General features: G+C 36.2%; 1 protein-coding gene across 5 annotated transcripts in view; it reads left to right on the top strand.

The window, feature by feature from the left end:
• Positions 1–58: 58 nt before the first annotated feature.
• The window catches only part of LOC105388676 (transcription factor EB), a 94,937-nt gene continuing 72,355 nt past the window's right edge, over positions 59–22,640 (top strand). Inside the window, exon 1 of one of the 5 annotated variants that reach the window (XM_038109984.2) lies at positions 59–585. In XM_038109984.2, coding sequence (XP_037965912.2) covers positions 425–585 — 161 coding nt within the window. In that variant the 5' untranslated portion in view covers positions 59–424. The remainder of the gene's footprint in view (positions 586–22,640) is intronic. The other 4 variants (XM_038109983.2, XM_038109982.2, XM_038109985.2 and 1 more) reach the window with 4 other exon arrangements.

Consider the following 22,640-nt stretch of genomic DNA (forward strand, 5'->3'; position numbering starts at 1 on the left):
TTTGAAAAAGTGATAAATGACGAGAGTGTAAAAAAATTAATACATACCCTAAATGCAATGATGATGAACTTCCAAAATCTCTACAAACAAGAAAAAGTGTTGCCAATTTCGATAAATGATTTTCCTAATAATACGACTAAAAAAGGGGAATAAAACTTTCAACAAGACACAAACACGAACATTCGTTTTACATTGGCAGTATTATATTTATCACAAAACATGTGGTAAATACATACACATAACTAGAATCTGTCTGTGTAGGTATGTATGTATAACACCAACAAGTAGAGATAGGCAGCAGGGAGGATGATGCTCGCGAAATTATTTTGTAAACAGTAACTTTCTAATTTCCTCATGTGATTCCTATAGTGTTTTGTTTAAATCAAATTGTTAGTGAAAGTGTGTGTTTGTGTTTTGGGCCAATATGGATGAATCAGGGATCGATATGGGATTCGATCTCGCCTCTCTCCTCTCGAACGATTTCAACTTGGATCAAAAGTGTCTGGAGGAGCTGGCGACAGCTCAGCAGCAGCAAGACTTCATGTTCTACGAGTTGAAATCGAAAACTGTGCCAATCACAGAAAGGTAAGCGCCTCTTATAAGAAACTTATAAGAATGTCTGCACAGTCTACACATCATACACGTAGCGAAGTAATATTTTTGGCACAAACACAAGGAACAATTTCTCCTATGCGCCCGCGACCTTGTAAATTGACTTGGCACAACTGCTCACCGTCCATTTTGATCTTCTCCTTAAACCTGTTAACTACAGTCTCTAACACCTAGAGTGGTCATGCAGGTTCCCTTTCTCTCTGTACTGCCTCTTCCTCAGCATTCACAACAAACAAAAACAAAGAAAAGAAGAGATTATTATGTATCTATATTAATATTAAAACATGCATTATATCTCTCTATAAAGAGGTAGGTACATGGCCGAAACTTTATTGTTTATGAAGCTGTTTTTCCCGCCAATTAACGATGTTGATATGGTATAGTGTAGGTAGATAAAATTATTAAATTATTCTTTTTTGTTTTATTAACAGTTAGTTAGTACCTACATATTCGTTATAATTACATAATATTCTCTTATACGTAGGGTGATAGACCCTAAATATGACTGATCTCTACATAGGCTTTTTTTGGAAATAGTATTATTTACTATACAAAATACCTTTCGTCATTGGAGTTAATGCAGCCTTAATCTACATAATATACTTTTAAGGTTTCGTAGCTGAGTGAGTTTTAAACGTAACTTCAATTCAGATCAATATAAAAATAAATCGATTTTGTAATCAACAGAACATAACAACTAATAAAATTTAGTTGATTTTATTTGTACTATAATACTTATATTACGACTTTTAAATGCCTATAATGTTTCGGTACACAGGACACAGGGTATAGAAGACTTTCATTTATGTTTGATCAGTTGGTGGGATCAGTACCTAGGAGTTATTGACCTCGTTTTTGCTACCTATCACGTGGGTTCTCATAATGGTTGAAGCACGAAGAACCAAGTAACCTTTGGTACATTGACTGGTAATCTTGAATACACAATAATTTCTCTGATACTAGTCACTTATGTGGGTACTATCATACCTAAGAGAATGACGATCTTTCAAGAATAATGAGGTACGGCTTCTTATCTAAGTAAATTGTGACCAGACTCCAAACTGCTACCGTATCAGAAGATATTTACTAAAATCGATGCATATCTTCCAGAGTATTTAAGCAAGAGACTATGGATCTCACTCAACGTACCACATTGATTTTTGACATAGGTAGAGAATTCTTTATCTTCCTCTGGTTTCAGGAACTGGTTTTGGAGAATATGGGTTTACTATTACCCTACGGTTATTAAAATCCCATTTGTACAGGGTTACTATGGTTATTCAATGATGTTGATTCTGAAGGCAGAAATTCTAATTTTAACGCTGTCAAACTAAAAAAAATGCTACCATAAAATGACATTTACGGAAATAATCATAGAGTCGAATTTTAAACAAAGAAATTAAGGTTTTGACATCGCTAAATTTAAAATTTCTGCCTTCAGAATCGATATCAATGTTTTATTATGGTTTAATATGTGATGTTTTGCACAGATATGCCAATATGCGTTAAGTGTACTACAAGGTTGCAATCTAGGACCGATGCTATATGACATTTTACATCCAGTTTCATTTAGAATTGTTTAGTTTTAAACTGAATGACAGAAATTAATACCCTATCTCAATTAAATGCTATTGAAAATGACAGCTTGTATGAATTTAACACCTTTACTTCAATATATTTGAGTAAACTCATCATCTATATAAATTCGTAAATGGCTGTATCAGCAAAGTCATATGATCACATAATTCATTCATCGTTTAATAAATTTAGTATGACCGGACCGACACACGAAGCCACCAATCACGACCGTGCTGGCTGATTTAGATTGAAACTATTATAGAAGAGATGCAAGAGATATCCACGTATACATTCTGGGAAACAAAAAAATTAAATGGAGAAATCATTTATTTTTCTTAATATAAATGAAATCAGTGAAGCAATAGATAAATGATATCCACCCACCATTTTTAACATGCAGGAAAAGCGTGAAAGGCAAGAGATTTTCGAATCAGATCAGAGTACCTACAATAATATTTGCTGTGTAAATTAAATGTTTCACAAAAGAGTTTCAGCGTCACCCAGATGATAATGTTCAAAAGTGCTTAGTAAATACTGATAAGTGGACAATATATAAGCGACTTGTGCTTGCTTTGAATAACTAGAGGACAATTTTTTGTCTATTGTGTTGTAATTTATGTTTACAACTGGCCAAAGTCCTGGTTGTAGTGCCGAAGGTCCCGGATTCGAATGCAAACGTTGAAAACAAGTTGAACTTATTAAAATCGTGACCGCCTAGCTGACTAGATTATTTCAATACTTTTTCCATATTCTTAGAAGCTAAGATGAATTAATTCATAACCATAGTTTGGTTTATGTTTATTTTGGAATCACCAATGCCACCGCACCAACTGATAAAAAACCTTATCGGACATTTCGTTTGCATTTTCATTATGTATAATCTGAAGCCTTATAGTCAGGTTTATGCTGTTTTTTTTATCAGCTTATTCCTTTGATTCCGAATGGATTTGGCATTTTGTAGAAATAAGGTGAATGCTCCAATCATCGATACTTTAGGTTTGAATTGCAGTAGCACATTTTACTCAAACTTAAACAAAACCAAGTTTTTTTACAGGACTGAGTGGCACTATAGTCTTTCTTTTTAGCTTGAACATTACAAAAAAATAACGAAAAACTTGAGATTCTGTACGTGTGACACCACTTAGAGTAAGAAGTTAGCAACCGTTACTGCTGTAACACGGTAATTGATAGTAATTGATTCGTAATATGCGAGCAGATATTACTCAGCTTAGTACTAAGTACTTGGTAAGTTTAAATATCAGTTAGATAAGTAAATTAAATTAGAACTCATTTTGGTATTTATAAGGCAAGATTACAAAGTATCAAAATTCGTGTCTATGTGTTATTAGTAGATTATATGCCATATTTTCAATCTTCATCTTGGTGTATTACTAAAAAAAATGTAGTACCTTTTGATGTATCAATACCCAAATCCCTGAACCTGAAAGCAAGCCATTGTCCTTTCTTCCGATCAAAGAAGCTCCTTGAACTTGCGCATGCGCTATGCAAAATAGACGAACAGAAATAGAGTATAATAATAAACACTAGCGGCAACCGCTGCCAAGTTGTGCAAAACCGTAAAATTATATTATATTTTTTACAGTATGGTGGCGCCACCGTAATATTAACAGCGCCATCTGTTGTCAAACAAAGTTACATACTTTGTTATACTTCCACAAAATAATATGTTCAGAAACACCAACATGGCTGGAGTCAAGTGCCAAAGCACCTAATTAAGAAGGACATTAAATAAGTAGCACCCTTCTGTATAGTCTACTTAACTAAAGTCTTGCAACTGTAATTGGCGATCATTACTCTGAACAATAACGTTCCTTTATTAATATTGACAGCCAATAACGCATAAATGGTTTGAATTTAAATAGGCATTCTCTACATACAGTTGGTCTTTTTGCATATTGCATAGGTACAATACATAAACTCAAACTCAAACTCAAATTTTTTTATTCATCGTACAAATATAAAATTTTCTGATGAACGTCAATTTTTACAAATTACTCTCCGTTCGGATAAGGGGGGGCTCTTTCTGTCTAAGGAGAAGAACGGAGGCAAGAAACTCCTGAGCCATCTTTTCAAAAAAAGACTTAAAACTAGTTGGTATACAATACATATAAGCTTAATAATTATTATTATAATAATATGAGCAGAGCTAACTACTTATCACAGCCATGCATTAACGTCCTCTAAGTAATCATCAATTTTATAATAAGCTTTTTTACTGAGTTTCTCTTTAATGTAACACTTAAACTTATTCTCTGGCATTTGAGCAACTTCTGCTGGAAGCTTATTATAAAATCTAATACAGTACCCTAAAAACGATTTATTAACTTTCGCCAGACGCATCGCTGGAAAAGCCAGCTTATGCTTGTTCCTAGTATTAATGTCATGATTACTGCCAATTGTATCAAAAGTTGAAATATTCTTTCGTACATACATTAAATTGGAAAAAATGAACTGACATGGAACTGTAAGGATGTTAATTTCTTTAAATAGTTCTCTCAATGAATCCCTGGAACCAAGTTTGTATATAGAGCGGATGGCTCTTTTCTGTAATACAAATATAGTTTCAATATCAGCTGCTCTACCCCAAAGCAAAATGCCATACGATAATAAGCTGTGGAAATAACTAAAGTAAACTAATCTGGCGGTTTCAACGTCGGTCAGCTGTCTAATTTTCCGTACAGCAAAAGCTGCGGAGCTCAACCTTCCAGACAATTTTTCAATGTGAGGTCCCCACTGTAACTTTGAATCTATAGTCATCCCAAGAAAGACAGTATCATTAACTAGGTCCAATTTATTCCCATCTAGAATAATGTTAGTATCGCATTGTCTAACATTCGGCAGTGTAAATTTAATACATTTCGTTTTCTTAGAATTCAATAGAAGATTATTAACGGTAAACCAATCGTGTATGTCAGATAGAATTGAATTAATTTCATTAAAATTATTTTCTCTTCTTTTAACTTTAAAAAGCAAAGAAGTATCGTCAGCAAATAAAACTATATTAGTCAATTTTTCAACCATAAAAGGCAAGTCATTAATATAAATGAGGAATAAAAATGGTCCTAGAATAGATCCTTGAGGGACGCCTATTTTTACATGAGCCCCCTGTGATTTAGTATTGTTAATATCGACCCTTTGTTGTCGCGTGTTTTGAAACTATACAAGGCCAGAACGCAGAGGTTGGGACTGCTCGCGTATATTTTCAAATTGAAATGGTGCCATGATTTACTTGAAAGTATACAAGGCCATTACGCACTAATCGCGTATATTTTCAAGTAAGTTGGGCCAAAATTATGGCTTGAAAATATACTGCAGCAGTTACCACTGCGTAGTAATCGTGTATATTTTCAAGTGCCAAGCGGCAATGCGAGCACTTGAAACTATACGTGATTAGTTACCAGGTAGCTCTTTTGAATTGTTGCTCTCTCTTTCTTTCATGCGAAATAGTAATAAGTCTATTGCTTTCTAAACATTGCATCATCATTCCGCACTTGGCATTGTTTTCGTAAAGTATTTTTTGTTTACATCGTACATATAAAGTAAATTGATTTAAATTAAACTGTAGAACTGTTGTAAATAGGAAAAATTATCTCAGTAGAGGGTGTATAACAAATAATAAAAGATAATTACGGTGAATTCAAAACTTGATGAAAAATATGTCTGTAATAGGTCTATAGGGTAATACCTACTATACTCACGAGCAATGAATAAGTCCAAGTAGCAAAAAGTCAGCACCAAACGACCCCAATTTTTTAAAACATTTAATTTAGAATTTGATCAATATTTACGTTTATAGTTGGTTATAATAATATTTTGATGCGCTTTTAAATGTTCCTTAATATTGCCGACGGCGTCATTAAGCTAGTCTTTTCCGTTCAGGAGCTATCGTCACTGGAACTTTTTCATTGCTCGTGTGTGTAGTAGGTATTAAGTACTCTTAATTCATATAAACAATAAGATATTAGTATTCTTACTTGCAAGTATGATTGCTATAAATATCAATTTATCAATCAAATTAGAGCTTGTTCATCCTTATTTATTAACATTCTATAGGTATGACAGGCAGAACAAGTAAATTGTAGTCATGTACATTCACCGAAATAGTTTAGTAAATCAGAATCAGCATGTAGGTATAAATTATATGCGACAAGTACGCCAATCAAGCAATGTGCGTAATAGCATTGTATATTTTCAAGAACGATTCAGAAAATCCCAACTTGAAAGTATACGCGATTAGTACGCACAAATCGTGTATATTTTCAAGTAAAATTTTTTTTTTTTTCACTTGAAACTATACAGTGCTAGTACACTATGGGTGCGTTCTGGCCTTGTATAGTTTCAAAACACGCTTTGTTGTCTCTTGTCTAAATATGAAGATATCAAATCTAAAGCCTTTCCTCCTATTCCATAGTATCTAAGTTTCGAAATTAAAGTCTGATGGTCTACACAATCAAACGCCTTAGACAGATCACAGAAGACTCCAATAGCATCGTGATGGTCTTCCCAGGCGTCAAATATGTGCTTAATCAACGCAGTACCGGCATCGGCTGTTGATTTGCCTTTTGTAAAACCATACTGCTGGCTATGAAACAATCGAGCATCATTGAAATGCAAAAGCATCTGACTGAGTATGACCCTCTCAAATATTTTACTCAAAACTGGAAGAACCGAGACAGGCCTGAAATTTGCAGGGTCCTCCATATCCCCACTTTTGAACAGAGGTATAGTTTTACTAAATTTCATAAGATCTGGGAACACACCTTCAGCGATACATTTATTAAAGATGTTAGCCAAAATTGGGGCGATTTTATTAATAATAGAAAGAACAAATTTAACTGACATTCCCCACAAGTCTTCAGTTTTCTTCATATTTAATGACTTAAATGTTTTTATAATAGTTAATGTATTAATATATCTGAATTTAAATTCCTTATCGGTTGAAGGTGCGTTCTCCTTCGTCAGGGTTTCAGCTGCTGCAGCCGAAGAATCCAGGTTACACGTAGTCTCTAAAGGAATGTTCGTAAAAAACTCTTCAAAGACCCTCGCCACCGCATCATTCGATGTTATAATGTCATTGCCTACCTTCAAAGATAAATTTGTCTCGCGTGTTCGATTCTTCCCCGTTTCGTTATTAATAATAGTCCAAACGGCCTTAGATTTGTTAGCAGAGTCTTTAATCTTGTTATTAATAAAAATTGTCTTCGCACAGTGACAGACACATTTATACATCTTGCTATATTTCTTCACATAAGATTGAAAGTCAGGTCGGAGTATGAATGTTTTCATCTCATACAGATCATATAATGTCGCCCTGCTTTTGCGAATACCCTCTGTAGCCCAGTCACAAAATTTAATTTTATTGTCAATCAAAACTTCCTTCGTTTCAAAATTACTCTCAAACTCATCAGCTATTATCTTAAACAAGTTACTATACATCTCATTAGAATTGCAATCTAATTTAACATTCGGAAGTTTTTCGTCTAGTTTCTTCAAGTAATTGTCAATTTTCTTTGTAGTAATCGGTCTGCATCTCACCTTAGTTTTATTTGTCTTGTCAGTGTTTACTAAGGTAATGGTCTGCCCACTGTGGTCTGACCTCAGACAATTAATCACACTACTGTCTTTAAACTCACAGTTACAGAATATGTTATCTAGACAAGTGGCTGACGTGGGTGTAATTCTAGTTGGTTCCAGAAAAACATTAAAAAGATTAAATGATTTAAAAAGTAACAACAATTTCGACCTATTAGGAGAGTCACCTAATAGGTCAACATTAAAGTCACCACACACTATTACTTCCTTTTTACTATTGGAAGCTAACCTTAGAACATCCTCCATGACAGTCTCAAAGGTAATAAAATCACCAGTAGGTGGCCTGTAGGTACATACTATTATATACTTATTAAGCTCTGCACATGAAATTTCTATATGGTGTTTAACAGAAAGAGCAACTATATCCTTTCGTTCTTTACATTTACAATTTTCTTTAAGAAATATAAGTGACCCACCATGCTCGTTGATATTTCTGTTAAAACAGCTTATAAGTTTGTAATTTTTTAATTGGAACATCATTTTATTCTCGTCTAACCAATGTTCTGTGATACATAAACAATCAATGTTAAATTTTTCCGAAAATAGTTCTATTTCTAACAATTTAGAAGAAATACTCTGAATATTCTGATGTACCAATTTAAATTCATTCTTAAATGTCTTGTCCTTCGATAGTTTTGAGCCGAGAGAGCAGTGAACTGAATCAATCTTTATATCAACGCTATGATGCTCTCCCGTTGTCTGAAAATCTAATTTAAATCTACTGTACTATTTTCAGTATTACTACTGACGGTGTCAATAGGGACACAAGTTTTCTTCGTTATAATGCTTATAACTGAGTTAATAAGAGGAGCTACTTCTGTAGCTAAACGTCGTTTCTGATTTAAGGACAGAAATAAACTGTCCCCGGTCAACTTAAAATTATCTACATACAAATTAGTATCAAAGAAATTGATACAGTCAGATTTATAACACGCATTGTACATATTTTTATTTAGGCTACATGTCATATAATTGTATTTGTCAGGCAGTGTGCAAGAATAAGGAAATGCACAAACAAATATATGTTTTGCAGGAATGCTTTCTAATATAGCAAAACTTCTATTTATATCAGAATTTGACACACCTAAACTATTTCCCACCATAATTAATATAGTAGTTTTTTCGGTGTACGACCTCTCTGAAATCAGTTGTACTATTTGTGCGAATGAAAGTTCTGGGTAACAATGATTAACAACATTTCCAGTTACATGATTACCCAACATGTGCCCGAAATCCTTGCCAAGCCTATCGGAGTATACTACTGTGCTGTAATCCTTGGCTGAACTGCTACTACTTGTATCAGTAGTAAGCCTTGTCAAGTAAGTGGGTGACATCTTAGGTAACTGCTTATTACCTACTATTCTACTAGCTGCCTGAGCATAGGTGGGTATCCTATGTAATTTATTATTGGAGGTCGGAAAAACATCTGCTGTAGCCGATTTACTCTGGATGACCCTTGAGGATGGCGTGGCCGTCGGGAGGCTGGTGGTGGCCCTCGGGAGGATGGTGGTGGCCCTCGGGAGGATGGTGGTGGTCCCCGAGAGTCTGGTGGTGATCCCCGAGAGTCCAGTGGTGGCCAACGGGATGCTGTTTGTGGCCTCCGAGGTGGTGGTGGCCCTCGGGAGGATGGTGGTGGTCCCCGAGAGTCCAGTGGTGGCCAGCGGGATGCTGTTTTTTGCCTCCGAGGTGGTGGTGGCCCTCGGGAGGATGGTGGTGGTCCCCGAGAGTCCAGTGGTGGCCAGCGGGATGCTGTTTGTGGCCTCCGAGGTGGTGGTGGTGGCCTCCGGAGATGCGGTGGTGGCTTCAGCAGGTGAAGACTTCTCCGGCAGCATCTCAACCCGAACTAAGCCCACACTACTCAGCACCAGCAGCTGGTTTTCGTATTCCAGAGTTCTCTGTTCTAGGGCAGACTTCAGTGTGGCCAGCCTAGACTGTAGCATGGCAATGTTGAACTCGCACTCCTGGTTGTTGTCTGCGAGCTTCTGGTTGTAGTCTGACATCTCTTGTTCATATTTATTCACCAGTAGTTGAAGTCTCACTCTATCCTTTGTCAATGGAAGGTGCGTCTTATGCTTTTTCAATGCTCGCTCAGACTTCCTGATATATTTCTTTATTTTAATATATTTTTTAAGCCTGTTTGCACCTGTGATATTGGTTGATTTTCTTGGAGTTGTGAGGTCTATTGTTGGCATAGGGGTGGGGTGTAGGGTGACTAATTCATCGTACAATGCCATTGTCTTATCTGTTTCCTCGCTTGCATGTGCTTCATTTATTTGCTGGATCTCTGCGTGTGCTTCAGCCAATTGCTGCTCTAGGCTATAGATCTTAGACAAGGCAGCTTCATGTAAATCCTGACACTCTTTGTATGATCTAAGTACAATCTGTAGCTCATCACATTTGCCTTGCAAGTCTTGGTATTGGATGTCCATTTCAGCTATGTCATTCTTTAAGTCCGAGTTCTTTTTTAAAAGGGAATCAAATTCCTTTTCATTGTCCTCCCGCTCTGCCATCAGTTGGCTTGAGAGGTCACGAGATGCCTTGAGATCCTCCAAAGCTGTCCTCAGCTGGATCTCCAGGTCACGGCTCTGCACCTTCCGGGTCGTCATCCTCGACATGTCTGAAACCACCCGGGGTTACCCGTTAGTATGTTGATAGGTAGAATTGAGAGGATGTTTATCCAAGATATATACAAAATAACCCTCTTTAGGTATAACTTAATCAAACCAATCAAAACTTGATATATTGTAAGTCTATGTAAAAATGATCAAAAGGTAACTTATTTGTTAGTTATCATATACAATGTAGTCATGAACACAAACTATGGGTGGGGAGGGAGTAATATGCATAATATGTTACTTAAATGAATAGGTACTCAGTGGTATTATTGACTTAGAATTATGTAAACTTTAAGCCAAAAAAAACAATCACTTGATCATTATTCAATGAAGTACTAATACTAATAGCAATTAAGTAGGTGGAGACTATGGTATAGTAATAATAGGGAATAAGGGATACAAAAGCTAATAGAAAGTTTGAAAATTAGAAATGAAAACAACAGAGTTTGAAAATGACAAAGTCTAAAAGTGGGTTAAGGAAGTGTGAAAAACATTTCACGTCTGCAGCAAACTAATGAATAATGATTAAATAATTTAGTGATTATGATTTTAAATGAGTAATACTAGTAAAAATATGTAATTTTAACAATACTCCCCTGATAGATATCCGTTGGCAAATTCGAACTTTGACAGGTGCCGCTGCTTCAAATATCCGAGTCCCGTGAGTGTTTTATTTCAGGGTTTGAAGGCTTGTCTTCATTTGCACAGCTGTATAACACTATATTCTTTAAGTTAACACTAGTTTTAAACGTAATTACACATTAAATTTAGTAATATTAAAATAAATTAAATCAGCTGGTTTTTTTGACACCCGGTTCGTCTTTGACACCCGGTTCGTATAGGTAGTAGGTTCGTCATAGGTACTTGGGTACGCTTCTTAATACAATTGCATACAAAAAATAATGTAGTAGGTAGGTATATAAGCCCTAGCTTCACCATACTCTGTTAGACAAGGCATTCGTTTTTGTCTTTTGACACAGCTGTCAAGAATTTAATATGGATATGACATAATTAATATAATTTATGAAATTACTATGTAACAGGGTTAATGATCTAACAGACAATGGTGAAACTAGGCATAAATATTTAAAATAATTGACTGTCAAAAATAAATACAAATTATTAAGTAGTTGTAAAAAAAATATAAAACGGGAAATTAGTCTGACTAATGGTATCCCCAATTTTGCCAACAATCTGTCAACTTAAAAAAACCTTAAGTAAACCGCGTCCGATAGTGTGTCGGCACATTTACTCCGTAGTCGGGTCGGACCAAGAACTAATCCTATGAACGCAATAGGCAGTTAGGTAGGCACTTCTACCTACTTCTACTTAAATATATTATAGAAATAAACATTATCAGACACACACATCTATTTGTGTTGGGTTAAAAAATTATAGAAGTAGGTAGTTAACAAATTACGTTTATTTACTTATAAATACCTACCATCGAAGTAGACTACTTCCATTATTATTTACTAGCACAAGCACTAGGCCAGCGTGGTGGAATAGGCCTAAACCTTTTCTTCATTGGATGGAGATGGAGACCCGTGTCCCAGCAGTGGGGACGTGATGATGTGGGATCTTCGATGGTAAACACTACAAAATACCTATTGTATAGATTGTCAAGTGGTCGGGTTGGCAGGTTGTCACACGTGCCCTTGTTAATTTACCTGTTGGCCGGTGTCGGTGGCCGTTTCACTTCAATAACTTTAATTTTATTTATTTGCGGTCAAGGGCCTTTTACACATTTTACACTCTAGGTCTCTAGGTTAAAGATTTAGGTACATACTAAAGCGGGGTTTACATGATAAGTAATAGTACTTTATTACATAGATATAGGTGATTGTTTGGATGCTACTCGTAGGTACCTACTCGTGCATTGCATAGTATTTTTAATAAGACCATAACATAACCTTAATGTCCATAAATCAACAAACCTACCAACTTACATACAATGTTACTCTATCCTTTTACCAGTGTAAAAATATGGATCAAGGAACATAATACTACTTACTTACCTAAATATAGGGATTGAAGAGAGATACCCAAGTACCTACCTACCTACGTATCGTATAGTATACTTACCGGTTATTGACGTTATTGTGCCTACCCGCGAACTCAAACGGGTGATTAGACCTTTCGATGTAAAAGTATAAAAGAACTACAAATGGAGTCAGCTCTACTTTCTACTTTTCCTTGATAGTTTTTTTTCGTTCACTAAAAAGTTATTGATTCTATTATAATATCTACTTACACATATTATAATTAGTATTGATTTTAATAGCTAGGTAAGTACCTACTAGTGATGTAACGAATATTCGCATTCGCGAATATTCGCATTTTTTGGATATTCGCATTCGCATTTGCATTCGCAAAATTTTGTGCGAATGTTTGCGAATATCAGTACTTATTAAAAAACTATTTGAAAATAATGGTAGATAGGTTAACAAAATCTAAATCCATTCGTCTATAACCTTTTTATTACAAGTTACCCTGTTAATCACATTTCCAGTCTTACTTTATCATTTGGTATTATTTATTTACTTTGGGAAACGAAACTTTACATATTATAGTTAATAGTTTCATAAGACCTAAACATAATAAAAAAGCGTATTTTGACAGTATACAGGGTTATTTGCAAGTAGACCTGATCCTTTCAGGAGGTGATAGAGGAAGGCCTTTTTCAGTCGATTGAACCCTATATTGCATTATCCAAAACTTAACCATTTCTAAAATATTTAATATTTAAGTTTTTTTTATTTTTTTGTCAAATTGTTATGCTTAACACCGAAAATAAAAAAAACTAGCCATATTTCAATATTTTATTAGTTGTTTTGCATAAAAAAGGGTAAAATAATCAAATGTGCATTAATTGACTTAAATTAGACATAATACTTACCTCAAAAGAGTTAAACATTTTTTTTAAATATTCACAACGTAAAAAAAAGTTTAATTTAAAAAGAATATCATACGACAATTTTTTATGCACTTCAGCTATAAAACATTATCAACTTATAAGCTTTCAAATAAGATATTTCAATATCAAATCGATTTAGGTATCACCAACATATGGCCAAAACAACCAGCACAGGCGGACAAAATTCAATAGGAAAACTAACAATATTAGCCCAATTTAAAGGTAAAAAGTGTGATTGTTTTCAGTCCTGTTGACTTTAGTATGGAAACCTCTATTGAGTTTTCTCCGATTTCTCTGGTGGCCAAAACAACCAGCACAGGCGGAAAAAATTCAATAGGAAAACTAACAATATTAGCCCAATTTAAAGGTAAAAAGTGTGATTGTTTTCAGTCCTGTTGACTTTAGTATGGAAACCTCTATTGAGTTTTCTCCGATTTCTCTGGTTGTTTTGGCCATATATTAGTGATACCTAAATCGTTTTGATATTGAAATATCTTATTTGAAAGCTTATAAGTTGACAATGTTTTTAAGCTGAAGTGCACAAAAAATTGTCATATAACATTCTTTTTTAATTTAACTTATAACTAATTTGAGGTATTGTGTCTAATTTAAGTCAATTAATGCACATTTGATTTTTTTAATTAGTTAATTTTAGGTGTCACTTATTTATGCAAAACAACCAAAAAAGTTATTGAAATAGTTTTTTTTTTTTTTTTAGTTTTAAGCTAAAATTTTTTGAATTTCAAAAAAACTTACATATACAATATGTTAGAAATGGTTAAGTTTCGGACAATGCATTATAGAGTTCAATCGACTGAAAATGTCTTCCTCTATCACCTCTTGAAAGGATCAGGTCTACTTTACCAATAACCCTGAAGTGTCAGAGCAAGACAGCCATAGATTTAAATATTTTAAATGTTTCGTGTAAGTCGTCCTCAGAAACCGCACACAGTCGCAATGTGTCGTAACAGTTACGGGGCTATAACTAAAGTGTACTTTAAAAAAAAACTGCGAAAATTATTGGCTAGTCTGATTCGGAATGCGTCTAGAACGGAATGTACCTCGTCCAGTACTAGATAGTCACCAAACCATGCAAATGGCCCCAAATTTTAACACAAACTGAATATTCGCATTCGCATTCGCGAATGTCGATATCAGATATTCGCATTCGCATTCGCGAATGTCCAAAAACACACATTCGTTACATCACTAGTACCTACTCTCTGCCGGCACCGGTTTACACCGGCGTCGGCGTATCAATCATGTGACTGCCTCCCAAGAAAATAAAGGCTGAATGGCGATAAGATGTTATCCAATAAACATTTGCAACTTTTTAAATAAATCGTTGAAGTAAGCAAATATTTTCTCCATTAACACTACTAGCGCTATCTATGATTTATAATTGTAACTCGCAACGTCGAGGCTTTGCTTCGCCTCGCGATCTATGAGTTTTTAACACATAGTTCAAGGCTATCTCCATAGATGGCGTTACAAGTTTTAAATAGTCGATCCATTTTCCTGCTACGCCGCGCTGCGTAGCAACCTTGTTGTAGCAATTTTGTGTTAGTTATACTTTTTTTTAAAAAATAGCCTATTTGGATTCCCACCCCTATTTATACTGACTTATTTTTATTCATTAAAAACTGTAAAAATATGGAAGCTTATTTATATTCTCTACTTACTAACTTTATTCTTATACTTCACCAAATCACTTCAGGCGTTAACAAAAAATCTAAATGTAATGATCTTATAATATTGAGCTGTATCTGTAAGGCAGTAAATGAATACTTACCTATAAACTTACTAAACTCCATTATTCGTCTAGATTAACAAAATCTAAGTTACGGACTCTATCGCATTTAAGCTACCTTTAAACTTACCATAAATTACCAATTGCATGAAAGCTCTTTTTATGTAAGCTGGAGTTATTAAAAGAGGTTTCCATATCTAGGCTATATTTGAGAGATTACTTACTGTAAAATTGCACTGGACCTGCATTAATATCCAGAAACTTTCAGAAAGTTCTAGAAATTACGATATAATATATCGTTATCGTTATCATTACCCGTGACAGTCACCGGCTCCGCTAACACTGACCTTACATTGAAATCCTTACACGATTTCGCAACACCATACATATTGAACTATGAGGAGCCCGTTCCATACGACACACAATTTATTTATGTTTGCGAAGAAACACGTTTGTTAGATTGCATAAGTAAAGATCTTAGAAAACACATGAAGTACCTACGTTGCGTTGTATGAAGTGTGATTTGGTGTTAATCATATTTACAGATTGATTTAATTTATTGAACGGGCCCAGGCTGTTTTTTTTCTTCAATTTAATTAAAATTGAATTTCCAGTTTGTGATTTGACAACAAATCAGTTCTTTGGATTACATTTGACTTTGAAAGAAAGTCACTGGATAATTTGCTGAGTTTTGACATTAAGTTTCCAGTTGTAGTTTATAAGAAACGGGCCTCAGGTGGTTTATCGCAAACAGAACCGGTCAGCGATTAGTAGGTATGTGCGAGGTATTCGCTCCTGACCTACCGCTCGCTGGCGGGTAGCGAGGAGAGACCACTGTGGCGTAGCTCACTGAACTTTATACTAGGAGCCGGTTTTTTGATCCGTGGTTAACTTCAATCAATAATTGCTTTTCATTTTGCATGAATAAAAATGAAAAGCAATGATTAACCATTAGTCAAGTCACGTTTCAAGCGTGATAGTTGCATACGATTTTTTTTTCATTTTGACAAATGGTTCAGTAAACTACGGACCGAAGAACCGGCCGTTGGTAAAAGTGAAACAATTTTATTCCAAGTGAAGATTTTACAACTTATTTTGTCATCATAAGCCTATAGCAGTCCACTGATAAACGTAGGTAGGTAGGCGTTAGTAAGTATAATTTTTCCCGAGGGAACACCGGGCTAGACTGTGTAAACTACATGTCAAATTAATGAAAAATTGTTAAGTTTCAGCCGTTTTCCTATGAAACAGCCACCCATCCATAGTTACAAACTTTCACGTTTATAGTATTCAAAGAGAGATCTAGAAAGCTCTATGAGTGGTATCTTTATAATACTCACTTTGTGACCTGGTTAAAACAACCTTAAAACCAGCGTGTATCGTGTACATATGAGTATATACCGTTGTATGTATGTATATTATGTACTTGTGTATGTGTTTATGGAGACAATTTATATAACCGTAAAGTAATGGTTTAATTGATAGTCCATTCAAAAGTGTGTTATTTAGATATTAGTTATTACTTAGTATAATACTACTTACTTATAACTTAGTATCTGGTGGTTAATCTTGTTCATAATAAAATAAAATTATGAATGTAGAAACAAATCAATGGACATAAACATAATTAATGCACGTGTAACTAATTTCACCCCTTGTTTTCGGTAGGAGATTATAATTTCTTGATTTTGACATTTTGTGAGTGGATCTTTTTCATTGCTCGCGACAGTCGCGAGTGTTTTAAGACATTATCCTAACGTGAAGTTTTTTTTTTCAGGTAAGCCTCAGAACTGAATGATTGGTGAAAAATATACCTAGCTAAACAATATAACGTAAGTTGCTAATAAACGGTATTATTTTTGAGACCGTATTTTTGATCAGCTTAAATATATTGAAGATATTTTGTAACTTTTTTGTAAGTACATTTATTCTCTCATTAAATATGTTTAAGCTAATATGAAAAGTCTGAAAAGTATACATACCTGCCATCTTGACAACACACGAAAAAGAGGGTTGCTAATGCGATAGCATACGGTTGTTGTGTTATAAGCTTCATCAATATCTGAAGTTATTTCCCAAAATCTCCACGTTTAGCAGGCTTGAAGAGAAACCATATAATACCTATCACATATAAATATCTAAGAACCGACGAATTTGTACCCAGCTTTGGATACGCATGTCTTCTTAGATGCTGATAATGATAATTATTATGTCACGGGCTTTATGCGTGTACCCAAGTGCCCAGTCTAAGAAGACGCACAACGGAGACACCCATGGAACATCAGACCCAGTCGACTCCAGTTGGAACCAGATCTATCTGAACCTAATATCATAGGAATGCTCATGTATTTAATTGATCGTATGCCAAATTCAGAGTGCGCTGAAAACGGCCCTCGCATTCGAAGAAAAACTTTAACGACTGGCAATTAGGTTTCATTTACGATGTAGGGTATTGATACTAGTTGTAATAGAATACCGCCTTTGTCTTGTGGGTTGTAAGGGTGGTGTTTGAAAGAGTGTAGCTTTGTTTTGAGGTGATTAAATGTTTCCACTGGGGTCTCGGATCTCTTTGATGTCCGTGAGAGTGTGACTGCGTATGTTTGGTCCTGATTAGTGCTGGAGCTTTTTGTCGTTAATCTTAATAGGTGAAGGGCAAACGTATGGGGAAATTAATTTATGGGAAACAATAATTTAAGCTGTTTGAGTACCATCAAAATGTTTAGGGAATTAATTTAAGGGTCATCTGGAAACTTACAGCAATAAAAACAATATACGCACATGATCTTCACCAACATACGTACTGCTACATACGTCCACGGCTGGACATAGGCCTTTCATGAAGGCCTAGAGGATAGGGATGGTCTAGGGTCTGTCACCGTGCTAGGGGTCTAGTACAGGTTTGATAATTTGGCGAAAACTATAAAAGTTTACGTTTTCTCGCATACTTAGTGGCGCCTGTTGCAGAAACTATCATGAAACTTTTGACAGATAAAGTATCCAGATAACAGCAGAAAACGTATACTTACTTAAACGTAGACGTATAGTTTTCAAAAATAGCAAATCCCGTACTAGACGCCTAGGGATTAGCCAGTCAGTCTGTAACAGTTCTCTAGTTTCCTTCCACGCTTCATGATGTTATCATCATCATAAAACACACATGGTGCGTTATTCCCGAATATGCCTTCACGTCACATAACCCTCAATCGTTGACGTCACAGGGTCACTCTATATGACGGAAAACGAAGTTCCGAAGCGCTGCTGCGCGGGCCAAGACTCTATCTCGTTGTATTAAACGTGCCGATTGCACGACAGCTCCCGTTCGTTCGTTTTTCGTCAGTATATAGAGTAACCCTCCAGTTCTAAAGATATAAGCAGACATAATCGTCATCATCATCGTCATCGGGTGATGAAAGCTGTTGTTATTACGCGGAGGAAGTGCCAATATACCGCGGGGGTTGGGCCGTTTTAGAATGCGTATTTGGACTTGAAGAAATGACAGTGGTTTTGATTTTGGAAATTAAATCATAAATAGTTACGCACGTTTTCTTATAATTTGTAAAAAGCCTTTTAGTATAAGTAGTAAAAGATGCACTGAACAGAACATACACCAAAAATTACAAGTTGGACCTAGCCATAAACAGTATAACACAGACACTAGAATTTAAGTCTCACAAGAATTATAGTCGGGAAAAGCGTACGTACGTCACTATAATTTTCATCTCAATATTAATAAAACACGTTGTAGTAAAAATATAAAAAGTGACACTATAATGACGAGGTCGCCGTCCAGACGATGCGTAGACGATGCGGCATACACTTGAAATAAAACTACGATCATCCTAATCCTAACTAATATTATAAATGCGAAAGTAACTGTGTCTGTCTGTCTGTTACTCTTTCAGGCCAAAACTACTGAACGGATTTGAATGAAATTTGGTATACATAGGGTCTAGACCCTGAGAAAGAACATAGGCTACTTTTTATCCCGGAATTCCCACTGGAAAACTTTTAAAGGCGAAGCGAAGCTCGCGAGAACAGCTATCTATCATAATTTTCTTATGCGAGAATATTCCAGAGCCTGGTTTAAATACCAAAACTGGGAGAATTCTAGTGGTGGACGATTATTGGTTGACGATGAAGTCTGAATGAGATCTAGGGAAGTCTAGTGTAGGCATAGAGCATCCGTAATCCGTATATTTACCCCTCGTTAGCTTGAATGAAAGCTCTTATTTTCAAAAAAAAAAAACAACACCCTTTAAACTCGTCATAACTGCAGATGTAGGGTGGCCTTGGTTTAAAATACAGGGAAAACTTCACTGCATGGTTTTTCCAAAATCTCCTGGCTTTTAGATCAGGTAATGATATATACTTTAGGTGGTAGGTACAGGTTTATTTGTGAGGCATGAAAAGACCCTGAAAGACACACCCGCAACAGATGCTAATATGTATGTCTAGCTTTCACCATGGCGAGTTGGTGACAAACTCTATTTTCTTGCCTTTGGTCTTTCCCAGCGTGAAACGCTAAGAATATGATCAATGATGCTGTAATAATCGTAACTGTCCGACTGTCTGTGCAAATAATGCACTTCTGAATTCTGAGCTCTCATTACTGAAGTGAATTGTGTACTCAGGCGACAGGCACTTGGCATATCACCTTGGGTAGCCATCGTGCGCTATTTTAGGAAATTCTTATCTCATCCAGTCATCTCGTCGTTTCCTCTGCCTCTTGAATTTATGACTTCAGCCATTTGGAGTTAAACACATTTCAGTTTTACGCGCAATAGACTCAATATTTCCGTGTGTGTTTTGTGAAAACGTTACGTCAACTTGCGCAAAATGAGGACTCAAAACGAAATACGTTACTCAGGAGGCAATTATTCGTTCTCACGTGTGTTTACCTTGAGTTTACAGCGTTTAGGCGTAAATCTTCGATCCAAGCAGTTATTTTAGCAGCAACCCTAACAGTCTGGCGTTAGCAGTCGGTGATTCCAATTAGGTATTCTATTTTAGAATGCGCGCGTCCAGACGTATGCGACTCTCGGCAAGCGCGCACCGCCGCTCATAATAACCACTAATAACACATAAAAATTAATAAAATCCACCTAAAAATCGCCAAACATCCTGCCTGTCAAACAATGACAGTTACAATCCGTTGTTCGAAGTTCAAATTTCGGCGGGAACCGAGCGTGAGTGCAGCCAGTGTTTTGTTTTTTAATTGTGGGAGCCGTGCGCTACAAAAGAAAAATACAGCTGGAAATTGATGTGTTAGCGGCCAGTGGTCTCTTTATGTGACAGTGAATATTGTGACGTGATTAAAAATAAATAAAGTGTAAAGTTGATTGCGAGGACGCCAGCGGCCGCCGTGTGTTGTGATGCGTCGCTCTATTATTGTTCTGATGTCGTACCGAATGGGATCGAGTTCGGATTTCAAAAAGACCCTCAATTTGGATAATTTTGTGCGTGAGTAAATTGGCCTGGAATTATCTATCATTTTACATTTTCCGGCCCTTTATATTGCATACTTATGTATGTACCGATGGTGGGTTCACAGATCAATTGTGTTAGTCTGTTAACGTGTGATAAGATAGGTACTATGAGATAGTATCACAAAAGTTGAAATGTAAATCTCTTGTTTCGTCTTATCATGAGATTGTGGTTCTTATGCGTATGAAACGTTAAAAAGGATTTACTTGTATTTTTTCAAATATTTTGATATACTCGTACGTATGCAGATAGGTGTTAGATATAGATAGGCGCCACACCACGTATCTAATGTTATCTTATAGCACGTGAACACAGTATCTAGTTGAAGTTTTTCTATGTATAAAAATATTTTAAATTACATAAAATTCGGCATTTGTCGTAAAGCCTAGTCAGAGGCCTTCGGGCAGCTTAAAAACATCTGACAGTCGAGTTGACCCGAAAACTCTCAGTACAAGCTTGCTTGTGTCGGGTCCACCAACCCTCCTTGCCAAATTTTGTACCAAGTACCTACAATATATTCATATACCTACCTACTTACCTAGCTCACATAATTATATACCCAAACTGCATTAAATATGGTGGATAGTTGACTTTTTATTTTGACTCTTTAGCTTGCAGTCATCTGTATTAATAAGACAAGTAATAGGATCCCCGCTGCTCGTCTTGTCTCGTGTCATATAGCCCAGTTGTACATAACAGGCGTAGTATTACGAGCCATGTGCATGTCGCTAATGACACAAGCTTAATGGGAGGTCACGGTTGCTACACTGACAGTTAAAATGCCGCGAAAACTTAGTGACAGTTTGTGTTTAAAATGCGCGAAAATTTACTGTCTCCTGCGCATCCCAAGTGGACAGAGTAAATGTGTTGAATTCATAAGATACATGTAAATGTTTGAATAGTACTTCATCACGACCCATTACGTCCCCACTGCTGGGGACGGGTCTCCTTCCAATGAAGGAAGGGTTTAGGCCTAGTCCACCACGCTGGCCAAGTGCGGGTTGGTGGACCCCAACACAGGCAAGCTTGTGCTGAGAGAGTTGTCGGGTAAGTGGGCAACCCGACTGTCAGATGTTTTCAAGCTGCCCGAAAGCCTCTGACTAGACTTAACGACTGCTGCCGAAGCAGCAACCGGGGCCCACGGCTTAACGTGCCGTCCGAAGCACGGAAGCGTCCAGAAAAGCACCACTTGAAATTGGTCACCCATCCAATGGCTGACCGTGTCAGTTGTTGCTTAACCTCAGCGATCAGATACGATCACTGAGGCCCGCTCGACTACGGACGCTTCTAAATAGTACTTAGTATCGTCAAATATGCAAGCTGAAGTGGCAGTGTGCTGGTCATATCTGCCGAAGAACTATGGACTGATAGACACTCACAGTTTTATGCTAGTGACAGTGGTCACAGTAATCTTTGAACAGTACTTACGATCATCGCTTTACGAAAGGTTGGTACAGCGTAATTCTCTGTTTATCCATCATTTGTTGATCCTACGCATCATTCTACCATCATAAGCTGTAGGGAAAACTTTGAATAATTATATTCTTACTAGCTGTTACCGTGAGCTTCGCTTCGCCTTTAAAAGTTTTCCCCCGTGGGAATTCCAGGATAAAAAGTAGCCTATGTTCTTTCTCAGGGTCTAGATCATCTGTATACAAAATTTCATTCAAATCCGTTCAGTAGGTAGCTTTGGCGTGAAGAAGTGACAGACAGACAGACAGTTACTTTCGCATTTATAATATTAGTTTGGGTAGTTAGGATAGAACAAGAGGCTGCTGAGAGGCTGGCAACGGCCATCTTACCTCAATTTCAGCCGACATCCTGACCAGACATATTTTATGGGTGTCATTTAAACGATCGCCAATTAAATCCGTTTTGAATTTGCTAAATAATAGGTTTGAAGGCAAAATAGTAGATTTGCCAGCAAATTTTTGCCCCCAAACAATTTTAAATCAATTCAACAATTAATCACCTAAAATTGCCGGGATTTATGATCAAGTGGCAAGTTAACATTTATGTATATATTTTAATAGGTATGTCCACATAACTCGATGTTATGTTTAATATTTAA

This window comes from Plutella xylostella, chromosome 27 (assembly GCF_932276165.1).
Source record: "Plutella xylostella chromosome 27, ilPluXylo3.1, whole genome shotgun sequence".
In the NCBI taxonomy this organism is placed as follows: domain Eukaryota; kingdom Metazoa; phylum Arthropoda; class Insecta; order Lepidoptera; family Plutellidae; genus Plutella; species Plutella xylostella.